Source organism: Callorhinchus milii, unplaced genomic scaffold, assembly GCF_018977255.1.
Source record: "Callorhinchus milii isolate IMCB2004 unplaced genomic scaffold, IMCB_Cmil_1.0 Scaffold11, whole genome shotgun sequence".
NCBI lineage: Eukaryota > Metazoa > Chordata > Chondrichthyes > Chimaeriformes > Callorhinchidae > Callorhinchus > Callorhinchus milii.
This window is the reverse complement of record NW_024704752.1, coordinates 12,095,456-12,111,125: the sequence shown is the minus strand read 5'-3', so window position 1 is coordinate 12,111,125 and position 15,670 is coordinate 12,095,456. Positions and strand designations below refer to the sequence as shown.

Below are 15,670 nucleotides of genomic sequence, written 5' to 3'. Positions count from 1 at the left end.
TTGAACATCTGGTAGCATTCCATAAAGGCTCTTCACCCTGATTCATACTGTTTTCTATAGCACGTCTTCTTACTGATTTGCACAATTAAAAATGTCTCCGCAAACACCAGGTAACAATTACCATAATTCTGTTGAAACCGCCATAAAGTTTTAATGAGGGAGGCGATGAAGAGGATGAGGTTGCAGAACTGATTAACTTTGTTCCAAAATTTCTCTCAACGTCTAGGACTATTACAGTGACTTGAGTTGGAATCTGTGTATTTTTTTTGCTTAAATCATCTGGTTAGTCTTCAGTGCGTTGAAGTGGTTTTGTTTGGAACCCCTGCTTCATTCTTTCTTTCCTTCCTCCAGTGTTTTACAGAGAATGTATCAGACAGTATCTGAGATCAGTATTGTTCTCTCCAGAGATAACACTTTTCTTTTTCTACATGGCCCATTTTTGCTGCAGTTCTTAGCTCAAACTAATTATACATCGTTAATTACTGTATCTTTCATTTTGCCTTAATTCTGGGGGGATGTGGGATGGGACCGCAAGGCATTAGACATTCCCAAATGCACCACAATCACAGTACAAATTATTGATAAAAATCTCTCTATCTTTCACCTCATTAAACAGTTCTTAACCACTTGCTGGTGTGGTTTAACATCAGACAAAATAGATTAAAGCTGTGAAGAAAAGGGAGGACACCAATTCACATATGCACGCATATGTACATGCACGCAATGCACTTGCACAATGCATTCTCAAAACGCTTGTTTAATCCTTCCAAGCAATGAAGGTGCCAGGTTTCCTTTTGCTGGACTGGAGCTTTCATTCAGCAGCATGTCCTGCAGAAAATTAGATTTTTTTAAAAAAAGAAATAACAATAGCTCAGAGGAGGCAGGAGAGCATTCCTGTGAAATGAAACTTGAGTTTCCAGTGAAGTCAGCAATCAACCGCATGAGCACCGGAGCCACCAACAGAACCAGTTAATAGTACGTGTCTGCAGAACCAATGGAGTGAATAGGCCAGGCAGTTTCATTCTATTTACATCTATTCCATTGGTTCCTCTTCATTGAGCCCCACTCTTTCCAATTCCTGCCACTATGATGACGAGACGCCATATTTACACTCTGGTGATTACATGGCTGACGTACACGCAGTTAACAGGAATAGGACAATGGTGAATCAGTATGTAAACAGTCATCCTAACTACTGGTAACTGTATCTACAAGGAAGGCCAGGAACACAACTGCAGAACAATCATGAACTGGGATCAGAAGAGGATCGGATAAAATAGGGTGCAGTTGATCTCATCTTTCCAGAATATCAAATCTACATTCTTTCCATTAAAACATTGAGCTGCTTCTTAAATGAGTCCAATGTCCTGATCTTAATTAGTCTCCCTGGTAACCATTGCCAATAGTTGAAACCCACTGTGTAAAGGAATACTTGCTATCCTAAAATTTCCCTTTCATAACCCTGAAGCTGTGCTCTCTTGTGCTATTTTCAGTTCCCAGTGAGGGACAGTAATGAAAACATCATTATTCGCCCAAAGTACTCTGTTTCTTTGAATGAATGGTCATCCAGTATGGCACAAGCTGTTTATTCCACAGGAAGCAACTGTATCAACAAGAAACAGCAAGGGACTGAATATTGCCATGAGTTTGACTCTGTCATTTCACCCCTGGGCTTATGTTGAAATCCAGCCAAGACAGATGGGATGAATGTTTCCTCTCTCAAGTCTCCACACTGGCTGTAAGGAGCCTACAAGAGATGAGTTTGCACTAGAGAAGGTGATTCCACTGTGAAAACTACACACAGTTCATCACCAAACGTCCCGATAACTCAGTGAGACCACCGTCGGTGCTGCTCAGCGAGACTACATGCATGGTGGGTGTGAGAAATGGAGATGTGGTACTCATTAACTGGTGGTCTTTTTCTGCAGATAAATCCCAATCACTAACAACTAACTAGTAATCCTTTCACTCCAGGTTTCTCTAGGATTTCCCCCATCAGAGACGAATAATGAAAAGATTGCTTGTATCAGCAACTGACATGATAGGAATTCTTCCCCCACCCCTCCCCTGAATAAGGGGAGGGTCTGATATTAGATCTGAGAATCTTTCATGGTAACTCTAGCAAACATGCAAACATAAAACATAAGAGGCTTTACTAGACAAAAGAAGTTTGCCTTCCACCATGCACATATCACGTCCCAAACTAAATGTTGTATCCCAAGATATTATTTCCTAAAAGAAATCTATCTAATTTGCTTTTGAAAGAATCAACACTTTCTGCTTCCTCCATTTCCCTTGGGAGCCTGTTCCTTCCTTTTCTACTCTACTCATTTTCTGTTTCCTAGCACTGACTATTAAACTTGGGCCAAAAAAAGTGCAATGGAAGAAATAAAAGCAGACAAGTAGATTACAGTACTGGGAGATTACTTGTAAACTGCTGAACCATACCTACTTGTGGGTAACTTTGAATTGAAACATTATCAGGCAGCCTGTTCAGGCAGACCCGTGATCCAGCTGTAAATGTAGGCAGATCTTAATTACAGCACTTCAACATTGAGCAGAGCCAATGGAGAAGTTGAGCACAATCCTGTCATCTTCAGGGTCTCCTTTCTAGTGACGGACAACAAAGAGGAACAGAAACCTGGCTGATTTTGCCTCTCTCGAGACTTTGTCATTTGTGTAACTTTATGCTACATTAGACTGTGTAGAAAAGGGCATTTTAGGTCCAAAGATAAAGTCAGCACACACACACACACACACACNAAAGAGAGGTCTAGTAGGAACCAGCTTGCTCCTAGTGTTTTTATCACATCGCCAGATTAAAATATCTCTGTGCATTCCAGTGGCTGTCCCTATTTGCATTTGAGGGGGAGGGGAGGGGTTGCATTGGAACTGAGCATGTTTGAGTCTGACAGAAAAGAACCCGAGTCTAATAAATGCCTCGCAAAGTGCTCTTAAAGCATGTCTGTCAGCTACAGGGCATAATTACTGTATGTGATAACTGTCAACCCTACTGAAGGATACAAAGAGTTTCTGTCTGGCAAGCGAACAAATGAAAAAAGAATACGTGCATAAGTATGCACAAATTGACAGGTGTAAGAAGAATTGAACAGCATAATAATAAGGGTACTGCTTTGCCTTATTCTCTTTTACAGGCTAAATTTTAGCCCGATTCAATCTCTCAATTTAAACTATTACACGTGGACTTGCAGTGTTTTACGGACATTTAAGTACGAGCCACATCGTTCCTTTTGACTATATAAACAGTGGCTGTACCCTGCTGCTAACTAAATCATTTCCCAGGGATTCAGGTACAGTTACTGCACTGGTTCATGTGACAACATGAACATAATCTCCTGTAGCTCAGTGGTTAGAGCACTCGCTTTGCAAGCGAGAGACCGGAGTTCAATTCCAGGCAGAGGGCGAAACCTTGGGCAAGTTTCCTTACTCCACACAGAGCCTAATAATAATCCCTCCAAAACCAAAAACAATAATAAATTGGTCATTTTCAATCTACGACTGTTTGTGGGACATTGCTGTGCGCAATTGGCTGCCGCGTTCGCCCACAACCATACAGTCAATTCACTTTACAGTGTGTTCTGTGAAGCGCTTTGGGACGTCCTCCAAGATGTGAAAAGCGCTATATCAAATGCAAGGATTTTTATTATCATTATCTAGCCCTCATTCCAGCTCGCATTCTTTTAAATGAGGGAAATAAGTACCGCACGGCTCCAATGATCATGATGTGGACTTTTATATGACTCCATATTACAGAGAAACAGAACCCTCCCTCACCCCCCCCACAACCCGTGTGTATCAGACTACAGTTTGTGTCTTGACTGTAAACCGCCTGACGACAGACTTTATTTGTGCAATTTTCTGATTTAAAGATTTTGTTTTATCTGGTTCCGCACTGCGGTGCACCTTTTAGATTTGAGATCAACCAGGTCCTGGCCGCACACTTGGAATTTCCACGCCCGTTCAAGAGAGGAGGACGTTTTGCATCTCTCTTTTCCCTTATTGACATTGCCCTTGGGCTTGTGTGCATGGGAAATGATGTGAGCACAAAGACATGACAGTGATCGCAGCTGTACATACAGGAATAAATGTGAAGGAAAATACCTGTGGTAGGGACCAAACTGTATGTATATATATGTGTGTGTGGTGGAACATCTTCTCCCCCGTCCTGCCTGTTTTGTTTACTATTTCGTTGGAGTTGAACCTGTACTCGATTCAGATGTCTGGCATTAAGTAGGGAATGTGAGTGGGATGGGGGAGGGGAGGGAGGTCAAAGGCTATGAGCTATTACTGCTATCTGGAGGGCAAAAGCCTCCCAGTCCTGCTGCTGAAACCTATTCAAGTGCATGTTCTGTATTATCTGCTTCATCAAGATGACATTTACCCCGTTCATCTGGTATACCAGTAATAATAATAATAATCCTTGCATTTGAGCTGAGCTCCACTGAGCTACAGGACTCCACTAGGTGGTGGATCTGTTTCGAATAGGAGTTTTTAATAACTCAGGATTCAGGCATCGTTGTTCCACATTATCCAAGATCTTCACTGTTCTTTAAAAGACATCTCATTCAGCATGCACATTCGTGAAAGTAACATTTCATGCAGGGCAAACTCCCAAATGTTGGGCTTTGTCTTTAACAGGTCCACAATTTTCATCCACACGTGGCTTTCTGGCTGCAAACTCAAGAGATTGGCATTAGGCTGCTGCCAACAAGTGGATTTGATGCCTGGGAGTAGATTCAGTCTGGGATTGATGTCATCTCGTGTAGCTGGCAGGTGTTTAAAGCCTTCTCTGCCTGGTCTGACTGAAGGGCGGCGCTTATTAAAGAACCCTGAGGGACCATGGTCATTTGGGGTTGGAGGTCATCATGATTTGAACTGAATGTGAGCACTGCAGGCTGATGAGCTCAAACGCCCCAGTCTGCTCGTGTGTCTGCAATCCATCAGGTCGCAGCACTCTGCAGCATAATGGAATGAAACATTACCAAAGCCGATCTGTTGCAAAACAGATGTCTGGGTTTGATTTTCTGAAGGCCGGTTGGTAGCAGAGGGAGGCAGGATGCAGAGTGCCAGGGAGGCACTGGCAGAAGTGAGAGAAACAGCCAGCTCTATAACCACGCCTCCAGTGGGCTGAAACTGGTCCAGTTCATTACCTCCAGACCCGAGCTGCACTGTTAATCCAGCTGCAGTGTTATGCTCTTCTCACAGGATAAAGGAACTCGTCACCTGCATTAGCATCCTGCAGAGTGCAGTTAATTACAGGTTACAGCACCTCCACTCGGAGACAACTGTATTCAATAAACAACAAAGCTCCTTTTGGAAACCTTGCTGTACAAAGGCACTGGAGTGTGCTCAATGGTGCATTATTTTCATTCAGTAACATTGAACTCTAATAGTTTGTAGTTTACTTATAGAATCAGTGAACGCTTATATATAGAACAATGGCAATGGTTTTGTCTGGACTTTCTCATCACTTCCCTACGTACAATACGTGAACAATCATACTCATTCACTCTCCTTCGCCACAGCGAGACCCAGGAGCAGCGCAGGACCGCATTGCGACCCACGTATCACAGTGCAAGAAGCACACAACTGCATCACAACTCGTGCAGGAGTCTCACAAATCCGCGTAAAATGTCTTCTTCGACAGCTGATCTCCTTTTCGAAGGAAAAGGGGGGGGAAAAAAAGAGAAAAAAAAATTCCTGTAATCAACTCTCGTGGACCCACCTTTGCACGCCACTCCTTTCTCAGGCTCGTAGCCTGCCTTGCAGGTGCAGCTTCCGATGGGCACCATCCACTCCCCGTCACCATTGCAATACAGCTTGATGGGTGCGTCGACCTCCTTGGCAAAGGGAACGCAGGTGCCCTTGGCGATGACCAGCGAGGTGCTCTCCGTGCCTGTCATGGTTTCGGAGAACACGGCATAGTTCTGAATGACGCTGGGGCAGGTTTTGAAAAAGACACGGACGGACAGCAGGGACATGCAGGCCCCGTAGTCCTGGAATGCCAGGTAGAACCCGTTTTTGCTCAGGGGGCCGAAGCTGCGCACTTCAGTATTGACCTTCATCAACCTCCCGCCGAAGTCCACCTGGGAGAAACTTTCGTCAGCAGCGATCGTGTCGACTTTGAGGTACGGCATCTCTGTCCAAAGCGCAGCGCCTTTAATAGTCAATCCGGAATCCGTCTCATAATAATACAGATTGAACGTTTCTTTACAAGAGCCAGGGACATTGGGAATGCTACTGCAGTCTCGCACCGTGAACCTCATCTCCACATACAGCCGCTGGGCTCCCCTACGGTTTATGAAAGTAGTCCACAGCCAGTTGTTTTGGTTGGATTCAAAGACATTGCAGACTTGGTATGTGCGGATCGTGTTCAGATTTTCGTCGTATCCGCTTACTTCTTCCCACTAAAATAAAAATGAAAGACACAGGTTACTATTCGAGATGAATCACTTGGGAGTCTGGATAACAATTCTGGCATGGTTAAGTTGACAGATTTGGTAACAAATAATCATTTAACATGGCACGACCATGAAGTGAATTGCCACCGGTACTTCTTTTGTAAAGGGCGTCTCATCACCAGGAACCTCAAGATCAAAAGTCTCTTTAAAAGAGTGAAGCTCATCCATGAATATTGAGTTTAAAGGCAACATACAAAGATGTCATTAACATCATATTTTCTGTCTATTTTCATTGATTAAACAATTGAGTTGTAAGAATAGTGTGTGCTGTTGTTATTGTGTTGGAGGAATTACTGGTCCAGCGATCTGGAAGGAACCAAACTGATGTACACACAGTTGAAATTACGCATTCTCTGAATCATCCAGGATTAATTGCATCTCCGTTAACATTATTTCTGCTCCTTCCAACTGTAGCTCAGTAACTCCCCCTCATCATTCCTTTCGAAGCATTCACCAGCTCTCACCATTGAAAACAATTCAAAATTCAATAGAAACAGAAATAAAAAATAATTGCAATCATTTGATTTTTTAAAAGGATTGCGCAAACACTGAAGCTGCCCACACTCCACACTCTTTGAATGCAGAACCTTTTAACACATACAAGTCAGATGACTTCCAGCCCATCATAACGGCTAAATGGAGTCCTGTAGCTCAGTTGTTACAGCACTCGCTTTGCAAGCGAGAGACCCGAGTTCAATTCCAGGCAGAGGGCGAAACCTTGGGCAAGTTTCCTTACTCCACACAGAGCCTAATAATAATCCCTCCAAAACCAAAAACAATAATAAATTGGTCATTTTCAATCTACGACTGTTTGTGGGACATTGCTGTGCACAATTGGCTGCCGTGTTCGCCCACAAATATACAGTCAATTCACTTTACAGTGTGTTCTGTGAAGCGCTTTGGGACGTTCTCCCGACGTGAAAAGCGCTATATCAAATGCAAGGATTATTATTATAAATGCATGTCCCTGCATAGACGGGGTTTTGAACTGCTGCCCATTCATTCCCTCTTACCAAACACGAGTAATATATTGAAAGAAATGTTAAAGCATTTTAAAAAATGTGGTGAATGTGTCGAATCAGCTCTTTTTCACCCATTTTTCTCCTTTCCTCTTCTAAAGCTACCAACACTCTACTCTGCGCATATTGGTTTATTGAACCCAGGCAGTGAACATCAGCAGGATTTTTTGAAAGTTAAAGCTATCACAGTGAAGCTTGATCTTGATGCCACTTTACACCTGCACACACTGACAGCAGGGGTTACCAGACTGTGATCAGGAGCTGCAACCAAGGCTGATTTTTTTCTTCTTCTCCCTTGTTGGAAGGCATTGAAGCTAATTGTAGTGTCCTCACTGCTGCCCCAGTTCAGATCAGATAACTCAGCACAGACTGGGGATCAAACAATGCTCTCACTCGCTCTGTGCAGCTCACCGTGGGGTAAGTCAGAACTGCCTCATTCATATCCAGCGCTATTCAGCAGTAGCTGAGATCCTGCTGGCCAGCGTTTACCTGTTAACCAGCTGCTGGCTTTAAAATTTGAGGTTTTGAGGGGTCTTGTGAAGCAACAAAAAAATGTCCTGATATTCAATGACAGTCCTACTCATGGAGTCAATTACTCAGCCATTCAGACTCCATCCATAATACACCAATCCAATCATTAACATTGAGAAAGTGCACTTCTGTGAAAGCTTAATGGGCTCCTCTAGCCTGTTCTGTATTCATAACCTCACTTCAAACCACACTGTTAACAACAGAGCATTCTGTGGTAAGATTTGGTAATCCCTTATCTGTGTTTACCATCATACAGCAACCCTCTTACCTCAGTGACTGACCTACCATTATATTAATCCTGACTGGCTAGGAAGAGATAACAAACATTGTTCACTGGATACCCTCTTATTAACTGTACCAAAGGTTTATTCTGATAATAAGTGCAGTAATTGCACTCCAAACATGTAGCTTGTAACCATTAATGTGATTTTTTTTGTATGATCTAACAAGGAACTATGCTCCAGGCTATTTAACAGGAAACATTTTTCATTTGCACAATGGAATTAATGACGAGGTTTAAAGACCACACTACTCTTTATTTATTTGCTGTGTGGTTTTCGTCTGCAATTAAATGTTAATTTGCTTCAATCAATAAGCTCTGTATTTGACACCCTATGAAAATAACCTAATTTAATTTTAATGGCACCAATTTTGCACAGACTGTACTTCGATCAATTCACATTTATTTTCCGAAGAGGTCTGTTTTTCATTAAGTCAGGTTATTCACCCTCAGATTCCTGTCCACTTTCATTTATATCTACTTTTACTTTGTCCATCCTGACTGTTGTAACGAAGGCCAAATGCAAACCTCTCTGAAAAACAGATGATATTTTAGGCCTGATGTGAGTGCAGAAAGCTGTTTCGTTTGGTCTGTGATTACTGTAACCTCAGGCTTTTATTGCTGTTTAATGCATTTAATCCTAGATTTGGAAAGACTAATCTGGTTCTATATTCCCATTGCAATGAATTTTTTCTCCTGTAAAATATTGTGCAACTTTCTTCTCTTCTCCCTAGATATTCTCTAGTATCTCGCTCAAATAGCCATTTGAGTGGACGATTGGAATGCAGAAGATGGGACATCACAGGAGAGCCCAATGCCAAGCTCACGGGCGCATTCAATCATAGATCACTGGGTAGCGATCAGGATCCAAAAACCTGGCAGATTTTTCCCATCTAGAGCCGATAAATTCTAATAATAATCTAATAATAATCCTTGCATTTGATGTTGCGCCTTATCATGTTTTCGAGATGTCTCAAAGCACCTCACAGAATATACTGTAAAGTGAATTGACTGTATATTTTGTGGGTGAAACTCAGCAGCCAATTGCGTACAGCAGTCCCACAAACAGTCGTGGATTGTAGCTAGATCGATTGTAGCTTCCCTGAACTGCTAACTTGTCGCTTAACTCAGAACAGACCAGGAATCAAACTTCATACCATATGACTTTGTGTCAAACTAGGAAATTCCTTGACCCACACCAGTCAAAGTATTCCATTGGCACATATTCCCACTCGGCAGCTTCTACTTTTCCAGACTGTAAACAATACTTTTCCGAGCACGACTTGATCTGCAGTCAAAGCCAATTCCCCCTACCACAAATCCTGCACTAGCACTCACTAATGCAAAGGTTCTCTAGACCAAAAAGGAATTTATTACCTTCTGAACTTAGAATTGGTTCACGTGATGAGAGCCAGCACCACAGTTAACAGGCTCATCTGCATTTTCAGTACAAACAATTAATAAAAGGTTGTCATTTGATGGGGAACTAATCAATTAAAAAATATAGAGGGAGACATTTTAGTTCTACATATTTTCTACAGAGATTGCATTCCGACATTTAAATTGCTTCCTCGAACGTTGGATCCATCAAGAGTTCGCAATAAATTAAATTTTCAAGATCAGTTTGGTGTTATTGCAAAAACCTAGGATTAAATGATAGAGGAAGCAATCTTAATTATCCATGAGCTAAGTCAGGAATCAATTAAACGCAGAGGATCTGGGATATGATTCGAAAGCAATTGTTTGCTGCGTTTGCAACTGAACATCACCGCAAATTTATCAAACATGCTGTCAGCCTTGCTAAAACACTTTTTAAAATGTAGAAACAACAATGAATTCAAGTGGCAGGCAGATGTGGAAAGAACCATCAGAAACTGTATTGATTTGTTTATTTGCCAAATTTCTCTGGTCCCTGTGCTCTCCTGAATGGCATCAATCTCTTTTCCTTGCACAGGGATAATGGTAAATTGTACGAGGTGCTCTCCGACTGAGTACTTTGCACAACTGAGCCATTCTTCAACGGTGCAAGTGTGAGCTTTGTCCATTAATCCCCCCTATGCTATTCAATCATGGCATTCTCTGCAGCCACAACGAGTGAGGCAGAGTTTTGGGCCATGCAGTGCTGCACTCAGTCAAGTCTCACAAGTCCAACTCTCAACAGTAAAAATAGCCCTGGTTAAGCAATGCAGTCAATTTTGCACAAATGCTTTATTGTCAGCCTGAAAACAGCATTGAGACCACTGGGAAAGTCTGCTCCGCCTCGTAGCTTAATTGAGGTGGAAGCAGACACTGGGCATGAAATAGATCCCACTATGGGCATGGGTTAATAGAGCCCGGCAACACAAAGTCAGTCTTCAACATATTAAACTCGTTAAAACTCTCTCCAGTTCAATGTTTATGTTGGTTCAGGCCATTGTATTACTGAAGTATAATACAATGAAAGAACTAACCAACTACATATGTACAACTACCAGAGAATACACAATCATTTCCAAAATTCCCATCAATCTACTCAACCTGAACTGTCTGTCCTTCAGCAAAATAAAACTGTGCTAACAAAAAAGATCCCACACTGGGGCTCTTTCCCAGCAATGTGACTCTGTACATCCTGAGTACTGAACAAGAAGAGTTACCTGGGTCAGCCAGCACTCTGATTAAACCCACCGTTGCTTCAAATGCGCAGGGAATTGGAATAGCCAGTCTAGTTCTACCCATCTCATCTGTTTGAATTGCAATCTGTCACAAAGGCATTTTCCAGTGCAAGGACATAACAGTTAATAGGGAAGTGCTGAAAACAGTTGCCCCTTGGATCAAAAGCAAGCGGCTCAGATCAAATGAATTAGGTATACCAGTAACACGGGATAATCAGCAGAACTCCAAACTTCTCCATCAATTAATTTAGCACAATCACTCATTCAAATCTAAGAACTTCTTGATCTGTAAAGGTCACTATCACACTCCTCTCAGCTCCATGTACTTGGGTAGCTTTATGTGGATGCATGTTATTTTGGGAGGGAGAAGTGGGCGAGGGAATGTTATAACACTGCACCTGTGGTCAAAATACAAAAGAAATTCCAGTGGGTTTCCACTCTAGAGATACAGGTGCTCAGATGAGACATGCAGGCTGTTCCTTTCACCTACTGTTAAGACTGGGAGCTTTCTGCACAGCTAAATTCCACAGAAACAAGCCACGGAATTTGGGTTTAGCTGAGATCATTTCCCATTCACACCCATTACATGGAATTCCTGAGCCTCTAATCCTGATCCCAGTCTAATCCCCCAATTATTCCTGCTTTCACTGCCTGATGTGCGGCGTGCAATTAGTGCCTGTCTAACTTATCAGGATAACTACAGGTTAAAAGTCTGACTTACCTCCAAAGGTACATTCTGTTAATCCTCTTCAAGCAATAGTGTTTTGGGGACTTTTATTTCACATTCCAATGCGCGACAAGTAAGTGATTGTGTCCATGATTTAGTTTTGTTTTTCAGCACATATCCCACTCCAATCCTAACCCTAACCCTATCACTCCCAGAATTTTGTATCTGATTTCTTAACCTTCTAACACAATGCAAAAAGCAAGGAGATGATCAATCCCCTCGTGTACTAATAACGGGATAATGGTGAGCTGTCCTGTGAATCTGGGTAATCCTCAGACCATTTATTAATTATACACTCCGTTGCTCAAAGCGTGACTTGGAAGTAATTTAAAATTGATTCAAAGGCTTTTGTTCTGATTTGCCACAATTATTTGTTATTCCTCCCGTCGGGGTCATTCTTTGCAATTTTGCATTTCAGAAATAGCTCTGCAGTTGCCAGGCTCCAGAAATGAACTTCAGGGAGATTATAGGATCAGGTGCAGAAGAGCCCAGAACCCTCCCTTCTCCCCCTCCCAGCCAGGCAGACATTGCTTTTCCATTTATCTAACAGTAAAAATCACCACTTACATACTTCACTCAGGTACACATTTGTAGAAATTATACACAGGTTGACTTATTGCACCCATGGCAGCTCCAACATCTCTACTGGAGATAGCTCCTCTAATCCAAAATCTCTGCCCCCTTCCTATTACCCTTTTACATTGTTCTAAATGTTAATCCAATCTCCATTTAAACTATGTTATGATCCCAGCCTCAGTAGCTGCTTCTGGCAAAAAACACCATATTCTATCAATCTTCTAGTAGAAGTTTATGTCACTGCATGAGTCTGCAAGCAACGTAAGATCTGCAAAATTGTTATTTATGAAGACTTTGCCCTCTTGAACAAAAATAGAAAACACAAAAGCATAAGAAGACAACAAATTAAAGCACAGAACAAAGGATCATTGAGAATCTAGGACACTGGTTATATGCTGAGGAAGACTATGAAAAACCCATAACTTGGAGCCTCACAAGGAAATGGGAGATGCCTGTTGAGCTGTAGATTCGCTTGTATTAATGAGGGAATGATGCACACCCAGCAGTTTGCATGAAATGTTCTGTTTAACAATATAGATTTGAAAGCTTCAAAGAAAATTCAGCAGCTGGAGCTCAGGCATTCCTTGACGACATCAAACAGCCTTGGAAGCCGGAAGTGGCAAGGGGCGAGATTTTTCGCTGGTTATTCTTAGATTGTAGACTTCTAAAGTAATTGATCAAGAATCTCAGCTAATCAGTTGACCTATTGAGTGGAGTAAATGAGCAGAATGCACTGAGTGTTTCTGCAGCTGACAAAAGGGGAAAAGGAATGGAGTTGGAAGGGAGAAGAGGGCGTCAGAGGTTTGAAGGATGTGAAGTCACTCATCTCAGAAGACAACAGGTATCCACACCTAAACCTTCTAAAGCCTATGGATAATAGGTTTGAAATTGGCAGGTTTAAATGAAAGAGATGGAGTTCGAAGCTGGAGCTCATGCATGACAGCTCAGTAGCTTTAATCTTGATCAATTACTATGGCACTGCAGATGGCTGATTTAAAACATAACCATCACAATTGTATTTCTGTAGCCACACGAAGCTGGGCTTGTTAAACTGCAGCTTTAGGATGCATCAATGATGCTCCCAGATCAGCACCCAATCTTTCTCACACAATCTACAAGAACGTTCTTATTGCAGCAAATGAAACAGAGGGAGGCAGGTTGTGGGACTTGTTGAATTGGATATGGCTCTGAACAATCGTGTTGAACACTGGCACTGGAGATGGACACACACTCTATGTCTTTGGACTCTTCCTAAAGATTAAAACTAAACTATTCAGGAGGTGAGACAAGACAGTAGGGAAAAAACATCACAATCTGGATTCACAAAGTATTCCTTATTGAATCCTGACAGTAATCAAGTATGAGTCACCTTGACCCATGAGCCTTCTGCTCCAAAGCAGCTAGAAAGGGATCACATTGGCCAGTGTGAAGCATATCCAGATTCAATTTTCCCAAACCCTCTGTGGACCAGGTAGTGACTCCATCATTTTTTATTCCAATATGTACCTGCCTGTCCGTCCTCTCTTCCCACTTCCAACTTGGACTGGAAATACATTGAAATGAAAGAAGGAAGGGCGGATGAAGAAAACACTAGCTAATATAACTAACTAATAATATTAGCTAATAGTGCAGTACCAATTCTGCTCTCTGCTGTTACTTCTGCTGAATTGAGTTGCATTAATCAGTGTCAGAACTTCAGATTAGGCATAATTAATATGGTTTAATAAGTCAGTCATTAACTGATCGCTTAGATTTGATCAGACGAGCTTCAGGTCCAAGTTTGCCTTGACGCTTACTTTTAACAATGAGAAGCCATTGTTTGCTGCAGTGAAGATATTGTCCACTGGAGTGTGAAGTTAACCGCACAAGCGTTGAAGTAGTTTATAGCACACTGCCATCTGGGTTATACACCCAGCACCTCCCCACGGGTGACAAGGCCCTTCCTTATATGGCTTTACACTATGAATGTTGTTACAAAACAGCTTGTCTTCAAACCAGACAATGTATTAACTGAGAAGTGAATCTAAACCAAGTGACTGTTTATCTGACACTGATTTCATTCTTCCCAGTATCAATTCCACTTATGTGGAAAACTCCATGGAGCATTTTAATAATAATAATATTCAATGTTAAAAAAAACAACCTTACCACCATCTTTCTTAATGCAAATTTTAGATATTAAAGTTTAGTTTTTACTTTTTTTTCTTTTCACCTGTCGTAGTAATATTTGTTTGACTCTCTTCCTTCTACCAGTGGTAAGATTCCCAGGTGTTGGTTGTAACTCATGAATTAGCCTCAATCGTGAATGTCAACAGATTTTTCATTCACAGGTAAGATCTTGGCTAAGCCGAATCCTGTCCTCACTCAACATTTTCACACACACACACACCAGCACTGAGTCATTGGATATTGAACACTCGAGAGGAGAAACCCTTCACTAAACCAGTCCAATTGTGACATCTCAGTGTTCTTCCGGTTCAGATCGGCCAATTCAGCAAAAAGTGCCTGGGATAAACTTGATAAACTAGATAAACTTGCTGTGCCATCAGAGCAGCTCACTTTTATGTCTTTTAATGATGGAAAGAGACACTGATGGTGATAATGCCTCCATAAAGTAAGAGGATTCTAGACCTTGTCTGGTATAAGTGTAATTGTACGTTGAACAAAACGCCTGCAGGCCAGCATTAACCCCCATTTAGGTTTACTCAGCTCTTTCCTATTATTGCCTGCTCAACAAAATTTCACAGATGTGAATGGAGAGTAAGTACCAGATGCAGCGAGATTCAACTCAAAACTAGAAAAGAACAGCTGATGCCAGTCTGGCAAGATTGGGGTGTCCATGGGGACAGACTGTTTGAATTTAACCCTCCCAGCTTCTGCTTGTAGATAGCAGGCTTGCAGTCTTTTAGTTTAAAAAACAAATCTAATTGACAAACTTTCTAAGCTTGCTGATCGGTTTAGGATGGAACTTGCACCTGCAATTCTGTCCATACAGGGAATTTCTGATCTCAGCTACATGACTGAGCAAACAGGGAAAGGGGGCTGGGAGGTAAGCTCCTGTTTCTTTTCAAATAGTGCCATGACATCTTTAATATCCAACTGAAGAGGCAGTTTAATATCTTACCTGAAGGACAGCACCTCCGACAGTGCAGCACACCCCCACCACGGAACTGGAGCATCAGCCCAGATTATAAACTGAAAGTCCCACACAGCCTTTCTGACGGCGAAGTGAAAGTGCTATCAACTGAGCTAGGTTGACAAAAAGTAATAAAGCTAAGGACAGAAACTAGCATTGAGGCACAGAGACAAATAGGAGTGAGCGAGATAATGGTATCTAAAGAAGAGAGGGGTTGGGCAGAAGGAGAGAGAAACCTTAGATTTTAATTAATAATGCTCCTCAGGAT

General features: G+C 41.9%; 1 protein-coding gene across 1 annotated transcript in view; it reads right to left on the bottom strand.

Annotated features, from left to right (window-relative positions):
* Nucleotides 1-15,670, bottom strand: part of LOC103189996 (ephrin type-B receptor 1) — a 166,914-nt gene that overhangs the window by 94,370 nt on the left and 56,874 nt on the right. The window contains exon 3 of the mRNA XM_007910608.2: nucleotides 5,747-6,428. Within this exon, the coding sequence (XP_007908799.2) occupies nucleotides 5,747-6,428 (682 nt within the window). The remainder of the gene's footprint in view (nucleotides 1-5,746; nucleotides 6,429-15,670) is intronic.